Source organism: Trypanosoma rangeli, assembly GCF_003719475.1.
Source record: "Trypanosoma rangeli strain AM80 chromosome Unknown Tra_15.4_contig_00238, whole genome shotgun sequence".
In the NCBI taxonomy this organism is placed as follows: domain Eukaryota; phylum Euglenozoa; class Kinetoplastea; order Trypanosomatida; family Trypanosomatidae; genus Trypanosoma; species Trypanosoma rangeli.
This window is the reverse complement of record NW_021705982.1, coordinates 1-24,475: the sequence shown is the minus strand read 5'-3', so window position 1 is coordinate 24,475 and position 24,475 is coordinate 1. Positions and strand designations below refer to the sequence as shown.

Below are 24,475 nucleotides of genomic sequence, written 5' to 3'. Positions count from 1 at the left end.
TGCCCGTTCTACTGTCTGCCGTGGTTCCTGCACTTATTGGTTGTAAGTGACGAAAAAGGGGCAGACCAAGAGTCAGAGGTGGAGAGCGTCTCTGGACAGATTGCTGCGTCGTATTAAGTGACAAGTACCATCGCATTCACTGCACTGGCCGCCACAGCCTCACTGTGTTCGTAGTTGACGCAAACAAGTTGGTTTATACCGTTTAATTGCGTTATTCCCCCCACCCCTTCTCTAGACCCCGCTTCATTTCTTGGATACGTCGCTTTTTATATCTTTGGCTGCTGCTGCTGTTGTTGTTTATTCTTTGCATTTGCCTGCGTATTGGAGAGATTTGAGCGGGGATCTTCGTTATTACTATTGTGATTGTTGCTGGCGTAGACCGTTTCTTTTGGCCTCCAAAGCAACATGGGGAAATCGTTGGGGTTAAGCTCGCCGGAGCTCAAGGCCCTCAGTCTTCCTTCTTCTTTGCGTTTTCTCCTCGGCGTGGAATATGACGTTTTGATGTGTGTGACGGAAGTAGGCAAGCGCCATGCGTGTACGATTAGCTTCCCTACTCTGGGAAATAACTTTCAGAAGCTTCTTGAACTTTGCGCGGAGCGTTTTGGTCTTGTCTGCACACACCATAGCGATCATTCACTCCTCTCTGGGACGGCTGTGATACCACCGTTACGCTACATTGACTACTTGCCAGGGGCTCTACACGCGGAAGAATTGCTGAGTTGTCTTGGCGTGAAACCTGTAACGACTCCAAGGCGTCATGGAGCATCGGCACATCAATTTGTAGCATCATTTATTGATTACAGTGAGTACAGTACAGATGCTTCACTTGCTGATGTGCATGGCACTGGGTTTTACATGACGCTGGATCACGGCCTTTCTCTGGCAACCCATAGCCATCTTGTGAAGATCAGCTTTTACAAGGGATTTAGTTTGGAAGAGGCACTTCGAGAATTTGAGGAGTTTAGTGGGTGGAGTACATTTGATATACGCTTTGAAGATGTGGATGACAAGCTTGCAGGCGGAGTCATTGTGATGCCTTCTGTTCAGGATGCGTGTGATCTGTTTGAAAAGTATGAGGATGAAGACTCCGACGATGAGGGGGAAATACTACCATTTATGCTTCGTCCGGTCGCCCCACTCACGTCGGTGCCTTCTGTGGAGGATTCCGCCTTGAAAAAATTGCGGGATCAGCAGTGGGGGGAAATTGAAAAATTTTGGGAACGTTTTCCAAGGTGGAAAAACTGTGTTGTGGTTTCGAACCTCTACGACTCTGCTTCACTGGAGGAGATGCTTCCCCTGTTTAAGGGCCTCACCGTCACGGCCTCCTCGGTGGTGGAGGACAACTCGCCCGCACGACGACGTCGCATTTTTGTGACCTTTGCTGCCTCTGATGACGCCAAAAAAGCGCTCTTTGTGGACGGCAAGAGCACAAAGGGGAAAACGTTGCGGGTGCAGGTGTCACCGCCGTACCTCGACGAAAGTCGTCGGGGGCGCGTGCTGGGAAGTCTACCGGCCTCGATTTCAGAACTGTCCGCACAACAGACAGGGACGGAGATGCATCCGGGGTCTGTGAGTCCTCCTGCTAACGTGGAGGAAAAACATGACGTTACAGCCGGCGGAAACCCTGAGGCCTCCTCCACAACGGCGGGAAGGGAAGAAAGTAGTAAAAAAGTTGGTGAGGAGAAAAACTGGAATGCACCTGTGTTGTCAAACAACGCACTGGCGCAAGCTTCAACCTCAGTTGCCACGCCAGTTACGCTCGCAGCTAGGGAGGGAGGGAACCAAAAGACAACTGTATCGCTGCCAAAACAACCGAACTGTAATGCACCTGTTTTAGCGTCTACGATGAATGCGAATGCCAGAGAGTTTGTTCCGTCTTCAACATATCAGTCAGCCGCCACCTCAACTGAGTTCTACCCGTCGCCAATGCCAATGGCCTTTATGCACGAGAGTTACGGAACACCTCCTCCTTGTTACCCTGCCATCGCTGTGACGCCTGTTAGTGTGGTTGGTCCAATGGCTGCGGTGCACCGAGGTTCAAGGGGCGGGACGGCCCCACCACCGTACGCATTGCCACCACCGTACGCTATCGCCACCGGGCAAAATATACCCATGGTGTCCCCGCCACCGCCGCCGCCACCACCACCACCACCACCACCACCGATGCCGCCGTCGACATTACCACATATTTGAACCGGTGGAGAGCAGCAAAGTGAAGATGTGGGATGATTGCCAAAACTGGGGACATAAGATGAGACTAGGAAGTTAGGCAGAAAACAAAAACAACACAATAGCAATAAGTCAGGGAAGAGGGGGTGGGGGCAAAATGAAAAATCAGGGGATAAAACAGACAGGCGCATCCGTTGATGGCCAACACCACCAATCGCCTTCGCTCACCATCCACTTGCGTTCCCGATTGGGGAAGGAAAGGGGTCCCGCAGGCAGAGTGGTCCCAAAAGGTATAACTTGGAGAGCAAATGCGGCACTTCCTTGTTCTTGTTTAAAAATTTGCCTATGATTGAGAGCGTCAAAAATATATATAAGGAAAGAAGAAGAGAAAAAAGAATTGGATAAAAGAAGAAATTCAAGTCAATGGCATCGCTTGGTACCGTTGCCAGTGTGTGTGGCTTCCACCATATGCTTACATTGAGATGCATGAAGCAAGGAGGTGCCAAGTCAGGTCGCACTCCGTTTTTTGTTTTCATTTATGTCGCTGTTGTCGTTGGTTTTTTAGGGGGGGGGGGGCAATGAACATGAAGTCAGCGGCGTTGCTGACGTGGATCATGTGACTCTTGTTCCCTTTTTGTTCTCGGTTTGTTTCCTTGACAAGTGGGAGCACCCCTGCCGAAGTTTTTGTTTTTAAATAAGGGAAGTAAAAGAAAGGGAAAAAGAATAGGTCTCACTGGAGGGGGGATGAAGGAAGTTCAACTCACAAGAAACAAAGGAGGCGACAAACCTTTTATTGAACGAAAAAACTCAGGACGACATAGGCGTAAACGAATGAATAGAACAGTAAGGTACAATGCAGCGTCGAGCGATGTGAGGCGGGAAGAACACCAAAATCATCTGGAAGTGTGCAACCAAGTCATCATTGTTATGCGCCACGGAGAGCGCCGCGATGGGGCAGTTGGTGCCCCATCGGAGGTTGATCCGCCGCTGACAAAGGAAGGTACAGCGCAGATTACGAAAACCGCTGAAAAGATTCGTGACATACTGGGAGAAAAACAAGCAAAACGACTACTCCTTATTGTCTCACCTTTTTTGCGTACTCGTCAAACCGCCCAAGAATTGCAGAGGTGTGGAATTGGTGATGCACACCATTCCCTCGTCGACAACACTCTTTGTGAGGTCTACGGACCTCTGCGGATAAAGAGTAGCACGGCCCCAGTGTTACCGGATGCGCTCGTGAAGAATGGCTTGGGTAAATTACCGCAGTGGGGGGAGTCTATTGAATTGGCTTCAGAGCGATATGTTGAGAATATGCTTCGTAACTCCCTCAGTTACCCACAGAACAATTTATTGCTTGTGACCCATGGAGACGCCATTAGTGCTATTGTGACAGCCGTTTATCCAATGCGCATAGTGTACGAGACGGAATATTTGTCCTTTATTGTTCTTAAAAGAGCTCCAACAAGTGGATGTGATGGTGGCATGGGCTTGTATCAATTGATTGGCTCGAGCGGAGTACAGTGGCTGGAGGAGGCTCCTACAAATTCTCTGGCGGATACGTGTACAGCGGAAATAGGTAACACTTCTAGTAGTGGCACACTTGCTCCTAATGCGACACGGCCTCCAAATTTGGCCAGCTGTAGGTATGGGCACGAAGATTCAAATGCTATTGCGATTGACGATGATTGGGATGTGGCTACTGAAGGAAGAAATGATTTTTCGGGAATTTCTCTGTTATTCCGCTTTATGTTAATTATGTCACAATTATTGACGCTTCCTTCATGGTCAGATCAGGTCAGTGCTGTGATGTACACAGGCGTGGTAATTGCCGTTGAGTTGGTTTCGGTAGCTCTTCCTCTCAGCGTGTTGCATTGCGTGCAGCTGGATGTGACGCTCAGCTCTGTGGAGCGTATACATAAACTAACAAGACGCCAAATTATGCTGCCTGGTTGTATCATAGGCCCAAGGCTGCAAAGGTGCACTCTCTCCCTATGTGTATCGCTTGTGAAGGCGTTTGTTATATTTGTGTTATGCATGACAGTTGCTTTACTTGCAGGTCTATTTTACAAGTTGAAGTTTATTATTGTTATGCGCGAGTCGTATGCCGAAGTTTTCGCATCTGCCACGAAATTTTTTGTGTTTGCTTTGTTTGTGGTGTTTGACACATGTCGTAGGTTTTATAATGTGGAGCATTGGGTATAAAGTGGTGTGATTTTCTTAGACGAAACTGTCAGCAATGCTTCTCTGAAGCGTTGGGACACGACACGATATTTTGTTATTATAGGCTGCGTATGAGTATGTATTAAAACAGATTGGTCCCATCAACAACAAGAATGAAACAACCCTCCAATTTTAGGGGCAGTGCTGTTGTTATCGCTATTCCCTCCGTTATTTCTTCCTTTGACAGCTTGTTGTAATGCCGCGTGAGTCAATCCATGCCATTCACTGCCCAACAAATTCCCCAACAGTTTCTCACCCAACATTACCCACTTCTACACGCAAACTCAGAAATTTGCTTTGTCTTTGGTTGTTGGGCCTTGCTTTTTTTTTTTTTTCGTTGCTACTCGGATCCGATACTTGCGGTACCTTGTCGCGGCGGATTGCTTCTGCCAAAGGATATGTATGGGGTGGGAGCAGGATGGAGAGGGAAGATGGACGTAAGCTTCTGTGAGCAGTGTGCGACTTTAGTAGTGGGATATACCTCAATATTCCTTCTTGTGTTTTCCTCTCTCTGTGTCTCCTTGTGTCGCGTATCACTCGCTTACGCGTTTCCTGTTATTGTTGATACTGTTGTTGCTTCGTGTTATTCTTCCCGTGTAGCAGTTGAGAGAGAGGGGCGGCAAGAGAAGGAGTGCGGGACAGGTGTAGAAGTTTGCTATCAGTCACCATCACTGCTTATCTCTTTATGAACGCAGAGGCAAGCGCCGACGAAGCTACGGCGAAGTTGGTGTCTCGTCTGGCACAGCGTTCCACGCTGTCGAGCGACGCTAAACCCTTTATTCCCTCATTCCTGCAAGCACCAGCAACCACGGCGGAACTGCAACAGACAAACGGGGAGGTAGGAAACGCCGTTGAGTGTAAGCAAGACGAGCTTCTCCGAAATGGACTGGAAGAGCTTTACCGCAACTCCGACACTTATGTGCAGCTGCCATCGGTTGGGAGCCTGGCAACCACGGCAGCCGTCGCTTCCACGGCCCTCCACACATTCGGGGATATGACGGAGGAGCAGTTACAGCAGTTGGAAGAGTATCTATGGGATCCTTCCCAAGAGAACGGGGCGGCCGAGGACGATGAGCGCGTCTTTGTCAATGACGATGATGGTATGGACGTGGCAGAAGAAGAGTGGCTTTTAAACCAGATGCTGGAAGCAGCAGGGGTCACGCAGAACGAAGAGGTCCATGACAAGAAGACAGGGAAGCCATGAGTGATGCATCACAACCACAGCCGCATGTGTGCGGACCCAATGCGAAGAATGTGGGCGCCTGGAAAAACAAGACAAACACAAGAAGCGGAGAAAAAAAAGTTGCTAGGGTCAGATACGCTTCAGGCTCGGCGTGGCGAGAGTGTGGGCTCTTGGAGGTATGGCAATGATAATTGGCTGCTCCTCGCCACCTCTTCCGCGTTACGTGCCCCTGCCGCGTAAAATTGATGGCTGGAGTAGCGAAAGTGAATAGAAAGGCGGAGAGGAGAAAAAAAAAGCCAACACTATAATATATATATAATTCCTGTTCTCATGCCTCAGGTTTTTCCTTTTCTCTTACATTTATTAATTCAAACGGCGGTACTGAAGTGTGTGTAGTTGTGTATGTAGTGTTTTGTGGTTGTCGTATTTTTTTTTTTTTACTCTTCTTTTTGCAGTCAAGGCATTTTGTTCAGGCGTGTTTGCTCTCCGTTTCTATTGCTGTCCTCCTACTGGGAGCCCTTGCACTAATGTGTTTGTCTCCAATTGATTTGCGTGGCGGGAAGGCAGGAGAAAAGGGGTATGAAAATTCTAAGGTGGTTTACCATCACGACCTGTTTAGTGTTTCCTGAAGTTGGCAAGTCACCGCTGTACGGAGGGGTGTAGTGCTCCCTTCCTCGCATATCTCATTATTGGACAGATGCAGTGAGGTTGGAGCGAGTTCCTCTGACGCATTGCCAGTGTTTGTGCGGAAATCCCTTATGAATCTGTCTTCGAGGATGCAATCTTCCTTGGAACTTAGACGTAAAGAGGAAGCGTTTGAACCTGACTGCTGTACTTGCACGGCTGTGTCTTGCCTAACCAACTCGGCACCCAGGACCAGAGTGGAATCAGGGAATGAGGGGGTCAATCATATTGCTGGTTTACCTTTATTGCCCACTGGGAGCTTCGCCGTCACTTCCTTGTGGAGCAAGGCCATACTAAATAAACGTTGTGAACGCTACTGTGAGTAACGCAGTCTGCTGGGAGCGGGCGATTGTTGCATCCACTGATAGTTACCAGGTAAACAGAGGCATTGAATTACAGATCCAGTCCGAATATGATTTGGATAAGTTTTCTCAAGGCATCGCTGCCAGAAATGCGATGGAGTATTCTTGCTCGGCTTTACTCACCGATAACCCGGACTTGCGCCATGGGGAAATGCCATCACCACGGAAGTCTATCAAGCACGGCTATTTGGATCCAGTTCCATTAGCTACTTTTGGTAAAGCACCCTACTTTACACGGGCTTGTTCTGTTGATTACGCACGCACTATAGCTGCTTCAAAGTTGTCTTCAGTAACCAGGGGTCCTGTTGATTTAGATGGGTCATCGGCGCTACGCACCATAGGACCAGGTCCAGCAATGTCTTCATTTTCCCATGGGTTGTTTTTGCACTTGACCCCCGGAGAAAAATCTATGAGATTGCCCACTTCGCGAAATGCAGTGGACACTGTGATTTCAACCTTTACTTTAGAGCATTATATTGTGAGCCGTTTTAAACCAGCGGTCCGCGGGCAATCAATGTCGCGACCACTCCGCACAGTTTTTGTGGTGTTGGTTTTTATCCCGTTTCTGTTTACTGCCTTGCTGTTTGGATTACACTATTGGCTAAGCACAAGATTAATATTTTAGCTACGTACGTACTCATGCTCGCAGCAATTCATAAGATGTTTTTCAATGGGAACATGCTTTTTTGGGGAGCACTTTCATCGAATTGGATTGATGTCAAGTGAGGTTTGTATACTCATGATGGACATTGCGCTGGCTTTTGCCGGTGAACCTTATTGTCGTTACGGGAGTGGAAACCCCGGTGGGGATAAACACCTGGCGGGTGGAGCAGAAAACAATACCAGTTCGAGCTCATCTGATCATCGATATATTTTTCCTACAAAAAAATGTGTCCTCTAATCTCACTGCTTCTACAGGTCCCAACTTGGAATTTCTGACTGAGAGTTCCTGTCCTTTCCAGTTTCGGTGGCATAATTGGGGGCGCTCTTCTTCTGAGGCTGCTGGAACGCGGGTGGCAGTGTCGATTGAATATGGTTATTGGGTGCAGCAAGTAACTTTTATGGTCTGTCGTCTGTTTTTACCGAAGTTGGAGTTTCATTCCGACGGTTCAGTAACTGTGGATTCTGTACGCCAAGTGGAAAAGATGTCAAGACTATTTCTGAGCACTGTGGAACGCCCTTTACCCCCACTCATCCGCACCGTGTCACAACAACGGAAGACGAAAATGCCTTGCCCTTCAGTGCTCCCCTTCCACTACTGAACCCCACATTTATTCTGGTTACGCCACCGTTTGGTGGCCTTTATGATGGCGATGAACAATCAAATAATACGTCAGGGTCTCTGTCGAAACTTGAACGTGATGAGGCGCAGTAAATTGGCTCTCGCTACCGTTCCGTCTCAGAATTTGTACCTAGCATGTATTTTGTGGCAGAAATTGAAAGTACGTTTTGCCTTCACCATTGCTCTGACACTGGCGATGGTGACGACTGCACCTGGGAGGACGAGGATGAAGATGAGAGGAACCAATGCGTGTTTCGTGCTTATGAGTCTCTGGGGTGCGGATCGTTTGGCGTTGTTTACCGCGGTCTTTACCCAAATGGCTACAATGTTGCCATCAAGAAATACCCAGCCCCTTCTCAGGATGAACATGACTTATGGGCTGAGCTTGCACGCTTTGAGATGAGAATTTTGTCTACTTGTCGGCACAAAAACATTGTTCGGTGTATAATCAGTTTTTTTCAAGATGGCAGCTTATATACCATTACAGAATTTGTCTTTGACGGTTCGCTCACTACGCTTGTGAATTTTTTAAAACGTTTTCCAGAGAATGTCATTAGACGCCATGCCGTTGATATTCTTCGTGGACTGTAGTATGTGCACGACCATCGTCTTGTCGATCGAGACATCTCCCCGGACAACATACTGGTGGACAATAATGGGGTGTGTAAGCTTAGTGACTTTGGTGCAGCTGTGGAGGATGCCACGCATCCAACCGATCGAGATGCCGATCACGGAAAACAAGTCGCCGCAGGTGTTTCTGCTTAGATGGTTTTGACGCAGGCCTCAGAGCGCGTGCTGTCGGGGACAATCACGGTGATACTTGAGAACTGTTTTTTGGAGCGCCTGTCTGTATGTCGCCAGACGCCTGCGCAGGAATTGTTGACCCCAAAAACGATATATGGGCACTGAGCATCACGCTTTGCTTGTGCTTCTCCGGCCAGTTTCCGTGGCCCGAGGAGGAGATGTTTGACGTCAAAAGTTTTATTGAAAAAGTCCACTGTGGCGCTCTCACCTCTCAGGTGCTGTACGACATGATGAGCTCTCAAGCTGCAGCCTTTATTGGCCTATGTCTTCGGTGGAACGCCGCTTCTCGTCCATGAGCGAAGGAATTACCGCTTCACATATTTTTGGTGGGGTGAAAGCAGATTGCCGACATATGAGCTCCCAGTGGGAGGGGGGGGAGAAGAAGTCTGGAACGCCACCTATCATGTGGTGTGTTTTCTTTTTGTGCAACGGAAGTCCGTTTTTGTGTATGCTTGTGTGACGGTTCGGTGGTATGTCAGGCACGCCTGCCTGCATTTGAACGGGAAGTGGGCGGACGGTGTCTGTGTGGGGCTCAGAAGATACAGAGCCAAAGTGTTTTTTTTCCCCCGTTGTGTGTTTTTTCTAAAGGAGAGGATAACCAAGAACTTTCACTTACCGCTGCTGCGTTTCACCTCTTCTTCGACGCCGCTACCCGTCTGCCTGTGAGAATGAACTGCGAACGGGCAAGCGGAGAATGAAAAAAAAAAGCAAAAACAAAAACGAGGAGACTGCAGTGCAGGTGGATGGGCTCCAACGAAAACGTACATATTATTGACAATGTGTTTGCAAGCGGGGAGTTTGGGTCGGGCCAGCGCCCGCATCCATTACGGGGAGACACGAGGGGGAAATTGTGTGAGATGCAATGTATTCTCTTCATAGACAACATGAATGCGTCTACTTCTTCACCGATGACTTTATCGCTCTTTCAGTTCTGGGGGGTTTCTTGCTGAGTGGCTGTTACTTACGTTTTTATATGTTTTCTTTTCTTGTTGTCGTTGTTCAGTCCCATGAGACGTTGTTTTTCGTTTCTCTCAGCAGTGGCATTGCTTCGTTCGCAGGCGTGGCAATATGCTCTTCTTCTTGGTCTGTTTGTGCCTTTAAGTTTGTGAATATCCCCATTGTTTTTTGAATTTCCCTTTTTCCCTTTCTCTCCAATCACCATGGTCTGCGTTCGTCTGATTCTTGTGGGCATTACAGTCATTGTTGCTGGTTCTCTCTTCGTGCATGGAAGTGTGCCGTTGGAGTACATGTGACGGGTGATGACGTCCGTGCAGGTGGTCGCTGCGATATTTTGGTCGTTCGCATATATTCGCTTCTCCTTTTGCTTTTCCAGACCGCTGTTTTTTTTTTGTTTGTTGTTGTTAGCTACACGGCGGAATACAGGCAAAATTAAGAAGGTTTCTTAAAGGATGAACGGTCATATGCAAGACGCTACAGGTAACACAGCGTTAAGGCCTTTTCTGCTCTCTGGGAAGGTGGTGCGGGGCCACGGTCGTGGTGGCACATGTCTTGGAACCCCCACAGCCAACTTGATGCTCAATGACGATGTGATTGCGCAGCTGCAGCCGTACAAGAACCTTGTCCTGTATGGGTGGGGAATTGTGGTCGCGGTTCCCGGGAAGGAGGCGGCGGGAGGCGAGGGCCCTTATCCCTTTGTCATGTCGATTGGCTACAACCCTCATTTCAAGGACGTGAGTCTCTCAGCAGAGGTGCATTTTATGCATCAATTTGCAGAGGATTTCTACGGCGCCATCGTGAAGATTGTCGTCTTGGGAACCATTCGCGAGATGGGAGCCTTTGTCTCTCTGGAAGCACTTGTGGATGCCATTAAGAACGACATAAAACTCACAAAGGAGGCGCTGCAAAAACCAGAGCTTGCGCGGCAGAAGGAACATATCTTCTTGTCTCTCTCTCTTAAGCCCTCAGAGGCGCACCCCTACTTTGAGGCGACAGTGGTTTGAAGAGCGCTCATCCCCAGAAAAAGGAGGAAAACTAAAAACGGAGTGAAACTCATTTCAGGGTCAACTTTGATACCCTGGTGGATGTGGTTACCGTTTAAGTTGTTTATTACTTTTTTTTTTTCAAATATGGGCGGGAAAATGTGTTAGGGTTGTGGCAGTTTCACAGGCTGTTTGGTCTTTTCTCTCACGATGCGTCAGTTTCTTTCCTGGGGGTTGAGGAGCAAATTTTCTTACCTGCAGGGCACCTGCGGAGGGTCAGGCATGAACGGGCAGTACCTGCGAGTAACGCAAAATGCTTCTGTTATCACCGCACGTGGCACCGCCTCTAAACTAGCGAGACATTTTGTTTTTTGGTGTAAGGAAGGTAGTTGAAGGGCAGTATCATGATGTGTTTCGGAAAACAATGGAAGTAAATAAATTTGGGCTAGTGGGCAATGTGAATTTGAAAGGTGAAAAAGGTTTCTTCACTCAGCCCTACTTCCGTGTTGTTGTTGTTTTGGTACTGTGTGTCTGTGTGTGAGAGAGAGAGAGAGAGGTCTGCGCGTGGTTTTTATTTTATAAGCGTTTTAAAAAATAATGGCTGCTCATGTGTCTGAGTTTGTTCTCTTTTTTTTGTTATATATATATATATATATAGGTGACGACATGTATCGTTCCCGTGGGGAGTTGCGTACATTTGCGCAATGTGTGTTTGCGCTCTACTGTGTGGACGAGGGCCTCTCCATCGCACGCTTTCGGCTTGCATGGTACGTGCTGTGGGGAAAGTGGCCCAATGAGGGTGTTATACACCTGCTGTTTAAGAAGGACGCGACTGCGGACAGAAGTGAAGCATCTAGTGGAGAGAAGAACGTGACTGGAGAAAATGACGCCCCTGGAGAGGAGCACAACCACCATCTTGTTGGTGCTCCTTTGGTGCGGTCTGCTCATCCCTCTGTTTTGCGTGGACGAATTAATGAGGATGAATTTATACGATTTACCGTCACTTATCATGACACTATGGGAGCCGACGCGGTAGAGTTCAGTGGTGCAGAGGACACTGACGCTGCCATGACAGACATCCAGAGTGCTCCCTCTAGTATTCTGCGGGCCCGTCAGTGGGTGCAGTTTCAGTCCCTCGCCGGATCGAAGGGGTATGTGACACTTGGTGACCTTATCGCCGCAGAGAATGTGGATTGGCTTCATCGGCCCGTGAGTGGAGAATCAGAGGGCAGTGCTGCGGTGAAGCAGGCAGACCCCGATTCATCGACTCTCACGCAGGGTGGTGGAGATGGAAGATTGGCGGTGCTATCGCATGTCTTTGCCATTGTCGATAGGGATAGAGATGGTAAAGTTGTTTTTGACGATGTGGTGCGCCATCTTGGCACCACAGCGTGAACTGGTATATGCGCAGAGTATACTTTGCAGTAACTCCGTTTGCATAACGTTTTTTATGGAGGTATTACTGATTCTCGTTTTTTTTTCATGCTGTTTTTTTTTGTTTTGATGGAATTTCCCATTTTGAAGTGTGCGTCTTTTTCTGATGTGGTTATTGTCTTCACCTCGATGTGGCTTTTGTCTTTGTGACTTAGTTGTTGTTTGTTTGCCCTTGCGCTTGGTCTGCTGAAGACGTATAAGGGGTGGGGGCGTTGCTGCTGCTGATGCCCGAGTTTGGCACCCAAGTGTATTGGCACGAGATCCCAGCCTGTTTGCCGCCGTGGAAGGACGAGGCGGAACGCGCACGCACGTGGCGCATCAGTCGCGGCGTCGAGGGGGCTATTAGTGATAACCGTCATCTGTTGGTACTGCCTCGGGCGGAGCTCTTAGAGCGGCGTCGGGCGGAGCGTACTCCCCGAAAGCGAACTAATCGTCACTGGGGCATTGTGCTCGAGCCGTATCTTTCTCCGCTGCACGGACTCAACATGGTGATGAGTGAGCTGCAGGTGCCCCCTATCTCCGCGGGGGAGGCTAGGGAGGCCGTGAACGTTGTGCGCGAGGAATGCAATGTCATGACTCAGCAACATACGCAGCGCGGCACACAGTCACGGACACTGTCACAAGGAGGAGTAAAGACGGAGACGCTGACGCAACAGAGTGCCGCCGCAGCGATGGATCTTCGCGAGGCCCCGTTACTTGAAGTGGTAAAAATATTGTGCGCCTCACGTCGGCTAGAGGTGACGACGTTTAGTAAGGCGGAACTTCGACGCAAGGGTCGTCTCGGGGCGGCAGATGTGTTGCCGCGGAGACGCGTTGTCATGGCCTTTGACCGAAGCAAACCATTGTTTGTCTTTGCGACAGCTGTGGTCGCGAAGAAACGGAACACGGGTACGGAGATGGCATGTTATTTGCAGCTTGTCGCGCCAACCTCAAATCCTGTTCCATGGCGTCGGCTTCAGCTGGGAGTGATGCCATATCTTCCACCCAACGAATGTGTGGTGGTGGCGGTTCAGCGGCATCACGACGATGACGAGGAGAACGACAACAACAGCAGCGACAGCGGCGCAGACAGGACTTACCAAAGTGAGGCACACGCGCAAAAGGAACTTGTGCTGGGAGATGATGAAACAGACACAGACGATGGGGAAAAACCGTGTGGGTTTCAGCCACGGCAGCAATCACATGAAGACGACAACAAAGAAATTCAACGGAGACGGAAGCGGTTGCGTGAATTGCGCAGTGACGCCTCAGACACGAGCGAAGAGAGTGAAGCTAGTGACGATACCGCCTCTTCCCACCGATGGGACGAGGCGGTGCGGAGTAGGTTCCTCGGGCGGGATCCCATCTTTACCGCGGAGGATATGCTGCAAGATGATCCCCTCTTTGACACACCTGTTGCGGTGCTTCGAAAACCCTCGCGGAGAACGCAGGGGGTGCACGATTGGATCCAGCGCCTGGTCCAAGTAAGTTTCCGAAAGCGGCTCTACGCCGCTAATTATTGAATTGCACCTCCCACTCGCGCTAGCAGCCGCAGTGGGTGTTGAATGGGGCCCCCTTTTTTCCCTCCCTACCCCGCACCGCACCCACCAAACCGTGAAACTCAACGGCACAGTCTGAAGGGATGGGCTTGAGATGAAGGAGGATCTCCCTCCGAGTTGTGCGACGAGGATGGCGAGCTTTTGGTCTGCCTTTTGTGTTTCATGTTGTCGCCCCCCCCCCCCCCCCCCCCCCCTACCTACCTATTGTCCACACATACACGAAAACAAAAAACAAAAACAAAAATATTTTTCCTCGTTGCAATTATTTGAATTGATACCTGATTATTTATTAGAAACTGGATGATGGTTGCTTGTAAATTGGAGTGCCACACACCGCAAAATGACCCCATTGTCGTTGGTGGCCACAAGGATGTTATTCAGCGCGGTCCAAAGGCTGCGGACGATGTCGCAACTATCACGAAGAAATCCACCGGGTGGGAAGTGCTCATGTACCTTGGGATGGCACTGCGGATTAACGAGACGATGTGCGCATTGGCTGCGATAGCGCCATCCGTTGTGGCGATTTTGTGCCTTGAGGGGGAGCATTCTGGTGTTTGGATATATCTGGAAAAGAAAGAAAACAGGCTTTTATTGGAGGCAATCCACGAGGAGCTTCAGAAGACGAGTGCTCATACGCATGGCTGTAATCAAGTCATGGACAGAACTCGCTGGGTAGTCTGTTTGATTGATGTAACCGACGGGATGTGCCTACCCTGCGTGGCAGACATTAAAATTGGGTACATCCGTCACTCCCCACACACGCCACCGGAGAAATTGGAGCGTATCAAAAAGAAGCGTCTGGTTCAGCCGCTCGCCCTTCGGCTGTGTGGTGCCCTTCACTACTTTTACCGCACCGTTTCTAATGAACAACATATTGAAAAGGAAATATGCGGAAAGGACATGGGGTATCTCTTGCATACAAGCGAAGATCATCGCGATTGTTTTCAGGCTTTTTTCTCATCCACAGTCAGCATGAGCCCTGATGGGACAGGAACTAGACGCGATGACAGTGACATTTTCTTTGCACGGCTACGCGCCTGTCGTAAACAGATTGAGAGAATTCTTTTGTTTTTTAACAGTTCGCTGGGTTGTGCGCTGTTGGAAAGGACCGCCTTTGTTTCAACATCTCTTCTGCTGGTGTACGATGCCGCGAACTGCGTGCATAAAAACGTTGTTAGCAAGGACACTGCCGATGTTCAAGTGTACCTGATTGACTATGCTCGAGTGTGTGACCGACGCCTGAACTTTTCGGAGGAAAAAATTGGCTTTATGCGTGGATTAGAAAACATTATTCGTCTTTTTTCGTAAATGAGAAGTGTCTGGTGCGGGGACGATAACTGCTGACGGCAGGGGAGGAAAAGCTGTGATGAACTGCGTCGAATTGTTTGGCACTCCTTTTGCTCATGGTTTTACATCTTTGTGCTCTTGCTCACTCTGCGCAGCACTCTTGCTACAGCCTGTGAGGCCTGTTCCGATGCCATAATTGCCACTTCGCACGTATGCACGGGAGGTGGGCATGCACATATTGCTGGTGAGTTGTGTGGCCTGTGTTGCTCGTTTTGTTTCTTCGCGGAATGACACGGCATTGCGTTTATATATACAAATTTCACAACAGAACAAATGTGGTTTTAATTTACAGAGTATTTAAGTGAGCTGGCACGTTACTGTGATGGTTTTTTTTATTTGCTTATTTTGCATTCTACACCACGTCACGCAGTAAACTTTTTTTTTTTTTGTCATCCTGCTGAGTCACATTTCATGTTTGTTTTTTGCCCTGTTTTTTTTTCCCCCGCTTTTTTTTTGTCATGTATCTTGCGGCCCTCTGCGGGTAAGGCTGTAAGGTAGAGTACTTCCGCCAAGAGACCCCCATGCCGGCAAAGACCCCTCGCGGTGAGACATCGCAGAATGACGCAGCATCAACGATGTCCACCATACCAGCAACGCGCGGGGGGCTGACGCGCTCCACAGTGCTGAGCTCCTTCGAGGAGGAAGGCCCCGACCAGCGCGATCCGTGCCACTCACACCGTCAGCTTTTCATGACAGTTATTGGTGAGCTGTCATGTGTATCACAGGATGATCACTTTGAAGAGGCAGAGGTGACAAGGAGTCTTCCCAGGGAAATTCACATTGATGATGATGACAGTCTCTTTATGGGGTACCTCAGGCATCCTGCGCGGGAGGTGACGCCCACGCCAGTTGACAGGCGAACTTTGGCGGCGCGTTCCGACGATAGGGATGGCCGGTCGAGGCGTCGCCGGTTTCCCCTTCTTATGGATCACATGGGATAGTTATGGTTCCGGGAGAGCGGTTGCGTTGTGTGGATTTGTCCTCGATGCGCTTCTTTCGACCGGGGGGGGGGGGGGGGAATGCGTAAGTGGGTGAATGGGCAGGGCTCATCTCTCGGTGCATGACCTTATGAGTTATTATTATTATTTTTACTTACCGCTTTCGATTTTCACAACGTTTTTGTTTTGTTTTGTTTTGACGTGTGTAGCCTTGTTGACTGCGCAGGAGCCCTATGAAGGCTCTGTGATTATCACATGGTATCCAACGAGAGTGAGAAGCACAGCTGGGTTTGTTGAAGCTTCACTTTTTACTTTTTACCACTTCCTCGGGTTTGTGTTTGTAGAGCAAAATAACAATAATAATGGTTGGTATGAACTCATTACATGCCGTACCGACGGGTGATGGGTGCGGCTGTGCGGGTATGAGGAAAAGAGTGAGAGCGAGTCAAAGAAGAAGGAAACTTGAAATTATACATGTATGCTTGTAATCAAAATTTATTTCCACTGCAATGGGAAAGGATGTTCCTTCCCTCATGAGTTTTATCGCAGTATTTGCCTTTTTTCTATGCTGCTCTCTTTTATTGCATATACGTACTTGACGTTAGAAAAAAAGGAAAGAAAAAAAGTTGTCACATGTATGTATAGCTGGAAGAAGAGCATGGGGAATAGAAGAAAGATGGAGTTGTGTTTGATTTTATTGTATTTTTTACATTTGTGTACCTTTAAGTGTGTGGATTTCTTATTTATTGATTTCTTCTCTGTATGTGTGTGTGTGTGTGTCTTTGTAGTTGGGTATTGCCTAACTAATGAATTTGCACGTCGTTGCTTGGTTTTGTATCTGACGCCGTAGTGGAGGTTCCTCCCTGGTGTCGCGTTCTGAAAGGGGGTTTGGCTTCCCGCGGTGGCACGTCTTCCCTGGAAGATGGGAAGTAGAGGCCGCATACGCGAGGAAGTGTATATGGGGGCTTTTGGCTGAACTTTGTTGAAAGTATCTGGCTGCGACTCCTCGTGCCCTTACAGTTATTTTTCTTGAGGGATGATGGAGGTTGCGTTTTTTTTTTGTTGCTTTGAGAATCTTTCCCTCTTATCTTCTGCTTTTTCTGTTTTCGACATCGTCGTGGGGTGACTTGTCGTTGTCCCCACGGGCACGAGCGCATGCACGGTGTGGGAAAAGGTGTCAAACGAAACAACAAAAATTCAACCGGCGGTAGGCGGGATTTACTGGCGGAATGGCGTCATCGACTTCATCCAACGCCGCAGTGAAGTGGCGCTCTGCTCTCCGGAACTCGACAGGCCGTTTAAGCAGTCACTCCTCCATGTCAGTCGCTCTGGAGTCGGAGTTGGACCCACGCGTCGCGACCCTCTCCCAAGTGACAATTTACACTGATGTTCCGCACGCAACGCTGCAGAACATCATTAACATTGCTGTGGAGACGTACAACAAGTTTGTGTTGGTGCCCACGCGCAACACGTGGAGGAAGGAGGAGGGGGCTAGAAAAGAACTGGAGCGCGAGGTTGAGCGCTCAGCTCTGAGGGACATTGCAAAGATGATCAAAGAGAATGTAGAGAGCGCCTTGGGCGGGACGTGGCACGTTATATATGGTCGTTCCTTCTCCACCTATGTCACCCACCAAACACGCTCTTTTTGCCATTTTCAACTGGATGGTGCCAATGTAGTTGTCTGGCGTCATGGTTAGTGGCGGTGATCCCTTTTTTTGTTTGATTGGTTGTTTTTTGTGTTGCAACGATCATTTTTTTTTTTTTTTGTCTTCGCTGAATGTATATTAGATGTAGATTTATCCCTCTCCCTCTCCTTCTCCCTCTCCCTATCCCTTTTCGCCTGAAAGTGGATGCTGCTGCCGAACGCTTTTTTTTTCTTTTCGCGTGTCTCAGATGGCAGAGCAAAGGTCGTGGTCGCTTGCCAAGCCCTTGGAGAAGGGGGCCGTCCTGCAGAAACAGGAGGGCAGCAGGCTCAAAATATCGTCGTTGCTTGCCGGAAACGACGATGAGCTGGAGGCCCTCAAACAGGAATTTGCTCCCTACCCACAAGGCATGACGATGGAAACCTTTTTTGGGGTGTTTTTTCGTCACATTGAGAAGAAATGGAAGTTTGATCGTTTTGGGATTTCGCAGCGCCTTCTATCCATTTTGCCAGCCGACGCGCTGGCAGAGTCTCACGTGAGTCTATACAGCGTGCTGAGAAAGTCTGTGTTGAACCCAGGTCGAACGGCGTCGATGATTCCCGCAAATAAATTCAACAACAGAAAGATCTGTATGCAACAAAACGATACATTGATTGCGCTTAGGGAGGGCACCTCATTCCAGCGTTCACGGGGTTCGTCGTTGCTGAGCCTACATGCACTTGAGACGTTATTTGAAAAAATTGATAATGACAGTGATGGGCGTATCTCTTGGGATGATGTACTGCAGCTGGCAGTGGAGGAGGCCACACAAAGTATCACTAATATGACGGAAGAGATGCACTCATATTTTATTTCTCGTGTTTTTCCACGGACGCATCTCATCCACATGGTGCATACACTTCCAGAGCACAAGTCCATGTTTGCCCTTGTGTCACGAGTGGAACCTCTCGTCTTGTTAAGTAAAAAGGACTTTGGTGTGGTGAAGGAGTTTAGCTTGAAGGATTTTGGCAACAACCATCCTCAACTCATTGAATACATGCCAACGCCAGATGTTATCCTTGCCTACACAATAAATGACAAGACAATACGCGGCTGGTGGAACGTCGCTTCAAAGAGTCGTATGGGAACGCTCTCTCCATTGTGTGTAGGGGAGTCAATCCGACGTATTTGCACGCAACCAAATATACAGCCTTATTCCTTCTTTACTAGTGGCAGCCGCGGGAACGTGGTACGTTGGCAAGTACCCCAACAATGTTCCGTGCTAGAGATATCCCGGGCGCATTCCTATGAAGGACTTCACTCCCCTGAAAGTGGCGGCATCACAGACTTTGCGCTTGCGGATGAATGGATATTCTCTACAGGATTTGATCGCCGTTTGCTTTCAACAAACCTTGAAACGGGACGTTCGGTTCTTGTTGGACTTCCGCATAATACGATTCGGTTTATCGAGTACAATAAGCATTACACCTGTTTGCCTACTGTGTCTTATTCAAATCACATTTTACTATGGGATGCTCGATCGTCTGCAGTGGTGCCGGGTGCTACCTTTGGTGCTGGGGGATCAAAGCCACACACCGCCGATATCATTGGACTTTGCAATGCTCCGGGTCTGCCCCAAATAATTACCTGCGATTGTACGGGAATGATTAAAGTGTGGGATCTGCGTACCCTTCAGTGCTCGCAGACGATATATGCTGACAGAAGTGCTATGGATGATGTTAATGTAGATTCTAATTGTGGCGACAAGGCAGATACTCTCACTAGTGTGTCGTTGGCGTCTCGTCATGTACGCAAAGGTGATACGCACAGTATTCGTTCCTTTGGCATCTTTCCGCATACGCAAGAAGTTGTGTGTAGCTCCTCTGAATCCATTTACTGCCTTCGATGCAATCAACGCTGCGACGGTCACACTGCCGACGTCGAGTCTATACGTTTTGCCTTTTATGATCCACGCCAGGGTACGATCATTCTTCAGGGAACGGCGCGCACATCGGTTTGGGATGCCGTAGATGGATCCCGCAGGCGTGTGTTTGATCGCACAACTCATGCAAATATTCCATATTGGAGGCAAGAGGTTTTTGCCGTCTGCCTGGACTACCTGCGGAACCGTCTCTTCTTTGCGATAGCAGGAGGTACGGTGGAGATCCGATCATCCAAAGATTTTTCCGTTTTGGAAACATTTTCAATGCATAAAGCCAACGCACAGGCGATGCTCTTTAGTACGAAACACGAACTACTTGTGAGCATTGCAGTTAACGGTTCGCTTGCCCTTCGATATGAACGCAATTCTGAGCGTTCTGTTTCTACCATTGGACTCTCCACCAACCCGTTGCGCGCGCTATCGTTAAGTGACGAAGCAGGCATAATTTTGTGCTGCGACGAACGCAACCTCTTTTTTTTGGATTACAAACAGACAAAAATGCATGCTGTGACTGTTGCGCTGACGTGTCCGCTGTGTACGGCCGCCATGCTTGGCACCTACCCCGTGGCAGTCACGAGTAGTGATGACGGGGAGCTTACCCTGTGGTCGTTACCGCCTGCAGAAAGAAGTTACATGCCGTTGGTGTCTTTTTTCGTTGGGCAGTCTTCCTCAGATATTGGGCTAAGTGAAACGGAAAAGAAGACCCCTCTTAACGGTTCATCGTTGCTTTTTCTTCAGCAGAGTGATCTTGTTCCATCAGCTTCTCATGCAGCCCTCGCAACAGAACCCCCCAAGGAATGTTCCAGCGGCGAATCTGATGACTCCCCAGAAGTTTTTGGAAAAACTGGCAAGAAGCAGTCAGGCTTTACCGACTTACTTGATATTATTGCCGCGGATGACAGAGCGAATAAGGCATATACTGCGATCTCTTTTGATGATGTTTCGCATCGTCTTTTTGTGGCAGACCAAAAAGGAAGGTTGTTTATTCACTCGTGCTGTAATTTCCTGCGCGGATTTGGCATTCAGCATTGCTCCTTTGAGAAACGCACGAGGTATCCTCTTCAGGGTATGCATAAAGGCGTTAACACGTCTCAGGTACCGATATTACTTCAAACTGTTTCGGTTCACAAAGGTCCTACAACATTTATGGCCTGGTTCCCTGGATTAAGCGCTGTCATTTCATGCGGCAGTGACAACCTGGCGAAAATCCTTGATCGTGATGGCGCTGTGACTGGACAGCTTGTGATGGATCGGTTTTCATCTAAGATGCTCTCGGATGAGGCGGAAGGAGTAGAAACTAAATTTTCTACTGAAAAAAAGTTTAGGACATCCCTGAACCCTTTTACACTACCTCCTCCTCTCCCAACCTCGGCCCCGTGCCAGGAGTGCGTTCAGATTGAAAAAGAGCTGAAAAATTGGCCACAATCCCCACTGATGGAGACAAACGAAGAGATACAGCAGCTGCCGGTTGTGAACGGGTGCCAAGATGGTAGTTGTGTGTCATTGGCTAGAAACGATTCTACGTCAACGAAGATGGACGCTTTTTTGGTACAGTGTGTGAAGATGTTCACGACAGCTCAAACAAGAAACCGTTGTTGCCCTCTCCCGTCAGCAATCGGCTGGTGGAGCTCGAGGAAAAGAAACAGTGGCGCCCACGAAGGGAAGAGCCACGCGCTTTTCGGGGGAAGGAATACGATGTGGCAACACGGACAATTTGCAGTGTTGAGGAGGCAATGACCGACCAAAAAACTCTTCGGCAGCGAAGCCGCCTGATTTCTGCCGAACCTAAAGATTCCCCAGTTGCATGGTGGAAAACTGTGCGTGTGCCAATCACCGCCTCTATCACGAAAAGGCGTCTGACCACGTCTTCGGTTTACCCGCCTAATAATAGTGATACTGATAATAACACTAGTAATGGTGGGGGTCGTTGTGAGGGTACACCTACTGCCCTAACCACATTGGGCGGGGAGTTAACGCTTTCGGGCGTCTCCCTGTCGCCATCCACGCTGGTCCCAACGAAACCGCCGAATGACACCCTGGTGGAACTTTTGGAACTGTCTATGAACGCGCAGCAGAAGGACAGGCGAGAGAGGGAAAGAAGATTTTTGAGGAGAGGGACAAGACCGACGCCGACATTTAGACCCGCGAATCGTCTCGTGAACACAAGGGAAGTTGGAAAGGAAGAGGGTGCAGAACCCTTTCTGGATGTCATTTTGCGCACCTATGAAAATGAGCTGCATCGTTGCATCCGTGGCCGGAATGGAATGGAACGGATTTTAAAGAAAACGCGTAATGCAAAAATACATTAGACGCATGCAACTGTTTCACGTTTCTGATGGATGAATATCCAACACCATTCTTTTTTTTTTTTTTGTGTCTCATTTCAATCACAGTGCTTTTATGTTTGTTGTAGTTGATTATATATATATATATATATATCCTGGAAAGGGAAGATGTTTTTGGTTATGGAATGCCTTGGTGTACATAATAGTCCTTTTTTGATACAGTCTGTTGCGCAAATTGCTTATATGTCAATTACTGTATGGGTCGAATTGAAATTTATGAGCACGTCCGCGCTAAGAGTAGACGCGTATATATATATATATATATATATATCTTGCGGATGCTCTGCGAGTCTCTGAATGAATTTGTTTTCTTTTCCTTGTGGATCACTGGGATTGTTTCATCTTGATGCCTTATTTCTTTAGGACAGGTTGGTAACCGCAGAGCATTAAGGGCGGCATCACAACGGGTTGAAGAGAATTTATAGAAAAAGCAATAACTTTACAAAAATAAGAACAAAGGAAAAAGAAGGAAATACAGAGAGCAAAGGCATCACACCGCTTGAACAGCTGCATAAATCAACAGAAGAAAAACAAAAAAAAAGCGGACAATGAAAATGTGGCCTCCTTCTGTTATTGGAAAGGTGTGTTTGCTTGTGGAAGCGGGCGGTGTTCTCCTTTTAATATATGCAGCTTGTCGACAAATGGGGGGGTTAGTGCAGTCAAGGAAAAAGAAAGCCAGTGAGAGGCAGTCAGAGAAAGACGTGACAGTTTTTCAGAACAGAACTGCACAAACTGTCCCTGTGGAAGTAGTTGTGGAAAGCCTCTCAGCCGGATGGACCACCGCACCGCCCATATTTTACCCACCGAAGTTGGCGGTTATTCCTATTTTACGCTTTGAGGTCGTCACGAACGGCGGGGATTCAGAGCAAAACAATTTTATTTTGTGCGATGGACCTCGGTCTCGTATGCTTCAAACACCTACAGGAGATGAAGAAACGGTGTCTTTTTATATGGAATATCTTAAAAGCATGCCTCTTTTCCAAACTGTAGCTACTCAGGGAGCAACGGTGTTGCCTCTAAATGAAGCGGGATTCTCATGTGAAACTGAATGCTTCACCCACGCTGCCATTATTCCGGATAAGAAAATGGTTATCGTTTTTGGTTGTCACGGGCCATATATACTTTCGTTTGTCTTAACGCAATATACGTCGTCCACTTTAAATTTGGAAAACGGCATGGGTTCAGTAGGAAACTTGACTTCTGGTGATGTCCAAATGTTGCTTGGGGCATGCCGCCTTGTACCTTTGGTGAATGGACTGTGTCTTCCTGGAACTCCAGTAGGTGCTCGAAAGGGTTCTCTGCGATTGACGTACCGACATGGGAATAACATACTTGTGTTCGCCCTCTCATCCTTGGTGGCTGTGCGCCAGAATGTGGAAAGGGATGGAAAAAGAAATAAAGATGCATTGGATCCACTCTTTTTTCTTGAGGGTGATGTTTTACCAGATAAAAGAATTGTTGTCGGTGGCGATACCCTGGACGCACTTGTGAAGGGCATCTCTGTTGACGCACTATTCCCGTCCTCGACGCCCGCCAACCCACCTGTGTCATCGTTTTTCTCTCTGGTCACAGTGGAAGAGCTCGTGGGTTGTGTGGAAAACGGAGCTGGTGATCGTGCACCGCCCCTACACGAAGATGATGTCATGAAAATTGTTTTTTCGCATCCTCACCTCGGTGTCAGCTTTTCCGTCAATCCGAAATCAGGTGTCGTTCACGAGCCGATTTTAACGGAGGATCTTCTTCTGCTGTATTACCCGTTGGGTGATGAAACCCATTACTCTATGTCGTCTGGGCAGAGAGGGGACGATGCACCTCCACGAGTCTCTATTCGTCGCCTAACGCAACTTCCACCGACATGGGAGAAGTTTCTTTCCACAGAGGATGAGTTGAAGCACAACGTTCTTTTCCACTTTACAGATTGGACCAGCGAAAGGGTTCCCTGCAACATGTGCGACGTTAACGGCTTGCAAGGCGTCCAGCTGTTTGAGTCCAAGGAGGACCACAGCTGCCGCACGTACGTGATTCCACGTGACGGCGCGATTTTGGTAATTCGCTGGGAAACGAAAACCAGAGATTGGGCCATGTACTTGCCTCTTCTGCAGAAGTTTCTTGACTCCCTGCTTCTAGAAGATTTTTCGGCGTAAGGCGGAGAGGAATGCGGAGAAGAGGGAGAGGAAAAAAGAAGTAAAGGGGCGGAAAGTAACCAACAAGGCCTTGAAGAAACAAACAAAAATGGGAAAAGGAAACTCAGTGGCTACGTGGAGATATACGACTGCAAGTTTGTGTGATGTTGAGAGAGGGACAACTCGGCGAGGAAGAAACTCAAGGGAATGCGTCGTTTGTATTTCTCTCACTGCTTCTCTTTGCTGCCCTTGTTTTTACATTGCGCAGCGCATGGAGTTGGGTTCTCTATAACGCATCGTGGGGGATGCTTGGGGTTTGAGTCCTTCTTCCGTTTAGTGTTGTTTTATTTGTTTGGCCCTTCCTTTTCGTTTGCCCTATTGTTGTTGTTGTTATTTTCGGTGATATTTAAGTCCGTTTTGCCTGAGCAGCGCCCACAGTATTTTAAAGCTTTAAAACAAAAAAAGGGAGGGGTAAAAGGATTTACGTTGCGAGGTTGCAATTTTTCCTCTTTTTCTGTTGTTGCTGTTTTTCTTGTTGTTGT

At 48.4% G+C, this 24,475-nt stretch overlaps 14 protein-coding genes across 14 annotated transcripts, besides 10 other annotated features; all 14 read left to right on the top strand.

The window, feature by feature from the left end:
- Positions 1–405: 405 nt before the first annotated feature.
- Positions 406–2,193, top strand: TraAM80_06507 (putative RNA-binding protein; the record flags this gene model as incomplete). The annotated part of the gene is made up of 1 exon (XM_029383349.1): positions 406–2,193. The coding sequence occupies one exon, from the start codon at positions 406–408 to the stop codon at positions 2,191–2,193; it is 1,788 nt and encodes a 595-aa protein (XP_029236821.1).
- Positions 2,194–3,000: 807 nt separating this feature from the next.
- Positions 3,001–4,371, top strand: TraAM80_06506 (uncharacterized protein; the record flags this gene model as incomplete). Its single annotated transcript, XM_029383348.1, has 1 exon — positions 3,001–4,371. The coding sequence occupies one exon, from the start codon at positions 3,001–3,003 to the stop codon at positions 4,369–4,371; it is 1,371 nt and encodes a 456-aa protein (XP_029236820.1).
- A 703-nt stretch (positions 4,372–5,074) lies between these two features.
- TraAM80_06505 (uncharacterized protein) lies at positions 5,075–5,593 on the top strand (the record flags this gene model as incomplete). Its single annotated transcript, XM_029383347.1, has 1 exon — positions 5,075–5,593. One exon carries the CDS (start codon positions 5,075–5,077, stop codon positions 5,591–5,593), a length of 519 nt encoding a protein of 172 aa, XP_029236819.1.
- Positions 5,594–6,712: 1,119 nt separating this feature from the next.
- TraAM80_06504 (protein kinase) lies at positions 6,713–7,243 on the top strand (the record flags this gene model as incomplete). Its single annotated transcript, XM_029383346.1, has 1 exon — positions 6,713–7,243. The coding sequence occupies one exon, from the start codon at positions 6,713–6,715 to the stop codon at positions 7,241–7,243; it is 531 nt and encodes a 176-aa protein (XP_029236818.1).
- Positions 7,244–8,035: 792 nt separating this feature from the next.
- Positions 8,036–8,491, top strand: TraAM80_06503 (putative protein kinase; the record flags this gene model as incomplete). The annotated part of the gene is made up of 1 exon (XM_029383345.1): positions 8,036–8,491. One exon carries the CDS (start codon positions 8,036–8,038, stop codon positions 8,489–8,491), a length of 456 nt encoding a protein of 151 aa, XP_029236817.1.
- A 1,634-nt stretch (positions 8,492–10,125) lies between these two features.
- TraAM80_06502 (riboflavin kinase) lies at positions 10,126–10,665 on the top strand (the record flags this gene model as incomplete). Its single annotated transcript, XM_029383344.1, has 1 exon — positions 10,126–10,665. The coding sequence occupies one exon, from the start codon at positions 10,126–10,128 to the stop codon at positions 10,663–10,665; it is 540 nt and encodes a 179-aa protein (XP_029236816.1).
- Positions 10,666–11,183: 518 nt separating this feature from the next.
- Positions 11,184–11,200: a microsatellite.
- An 81-nt stretch (positions 11,201–11,281) lies between these two features.
- Positions 11,282–11,301: a microsatellite.
- A 9-nt stretch (positions 11,302–11,310) lies between these two features.
- Positions 11,311–12,039, top strand: TraAM80_06501 (uncharacterized protein; the record flags this gene model as incomplete). Its single annotated transcript, XM_029383343.1, has 1 exon — positions 11,311–12,039. One exon carries the CDS (start codon positions 11,311–11,313, stop codon positions 12,037–12,039), a length of 729 nt encoding a protein of 242 aa, XP_029236815.1.
- A 263-nt stretch (positions 12,040–12,302) lies between these two features.
- TraAM80_06500 (uncharacterized protein) lies at positions 12,303–13,580 on the top strand (the record flags this gene model as incomplete). The annotated part of the gene is made up of 1 exon (XM_029383342.1): positions 12,303–13,580. One exon carries the CDS (start codon positions 12,303–12,305, stop codon positions 13,578–13,580), a length of 1,278 nt encoding a protein of 425 aa, XP_029236814.1.
- A 207-nt stretch (positions 13,581–13,787) lies between these two features.
- Positions 13,788–13,810: a microsatellite.
- Positions 13,811–13,828: 18 nt separating this feature from the next.
- Positions 13,829–13,860: a microsatellite.
- Positions 13,861–13,916: 56 nt separating this feature from the next.
- Positions 13,917–14,924, top strand: TraAM80_06499 (putative inositol polyphosphate kinase; the record flags this gene model as incomplete). The annotated part of the gene is made up of 1 exon (XM_029383341.1): positions 13,917–14,924. One exon carries the CDS (start codon positions 13,917–13,919, stop codon positions 14,922–14,924), a length of 1,008 nt encoding a protein of 335 aa, XP_029236813.1.
- Positions 14,925–15,484: 560 nt separating this feature from the next.
- On the top strand, positions 15,485–15,904 carry TraAM80_06498 (uncharacterized protein; the record flags this gene model as incomplete). Its single annotated transcript, XM_029383340.1, has 1 exon — positions 15,485–15,904. One exon carries the CDS (start codon positions 15,485–15,487, stop codon positions 15,902–15,904), a length of 420 nt encoding a protein of 139 aa, XP_029236812.1.
- Positions 15,905–16,029: 125 nt separating this feature from the next.
- Positions 16,030–16,058: a microsatellite.
- A 602-nt stretch (positions 16,059–16,660) lies between these two features.
- Positions 16,661–16,687: a microsatellite.
- Positions 16,688–17,130: 443 nt separating this feature from the next.
- Positions 17,131–17,598, top strand: TraAM80_06497 (uncharacterized protein; the record flags this gene model as incomplete). Its single annotated transcript, XM_029383339.1, has 1 exon — positions 17,131–17,598. The coding sequence occupies one exon, from the start codon at positions 17,131–17,133 to the stop codon at positions 17,596–17,598; it is 468 nt and encodes a 155-aa protein (XP_029236811.1).
- Positions 17,599–17,700: 102 nt separating this feature from the next.
- Positions 17,701–17,735: a microsatellite.
- A 59-nt stretch (positions 17,736–17,794) lies between these two features.
- On the top strand, positions 17,795–21,202 carry TraAM80_06496 (uncharacterized protein; the record flags this gene model as incomplete). The annotated part of the gene is made up of 1 exon (XM_029383338.1): positions 17,795–21,202. One exon carries the CDS (start codon positions 17,795–17,797, stop codon positions 21,200–21,202), a length of 3,408 nt encoding a protein of 1,135 aa, XP_029236810.1.
- TraAM80_06495 (uncharacterized protein) lies at positions 21,199–21,774 on the top strand (the record flags this gene model as incomplete). The annotated part of the gene is made up of 1 exon (XM_029383337.1): positions 21,199–21,774. One exon carries the CDS (start codon positions 21,199–21,201, stop codon positions 21,772–21,774), a length of 576 nt encoding a protein of 191 aa, XP_029236809.1.
- A 109-nt stretch (positions 21,775–21,883) lies between these two features.
- Positions 21,884–21,904: a microsatellite.
- Positions 21,905–22,056: 152 nt separating this feature from the next.
- Positions 22,057–22,081: a microsatellite.
- A 277-nt stretch (positions 22,082–22,358) lies between these two features.
- TraAM80_06494 (uncharacterized protein) lies at positions 22,359–23,954 on the top strand (the record flags this gene model as incomplete). The annotated part of the gene is made up of 1 exon (XM_029383336.1): positions 22,359–23,954. The coding sequence occupies one exon, from the start codon at positions 22,359–22,361 to the stop codon at positions 23,952–23,954; it is 1,596 nt and encodes a 531-aa protein (XP_029236808.1).
- Positions 23,955–24,448: 494 nt separating this feature from the next.
- Positions 24,449–24,475: a microsatellite.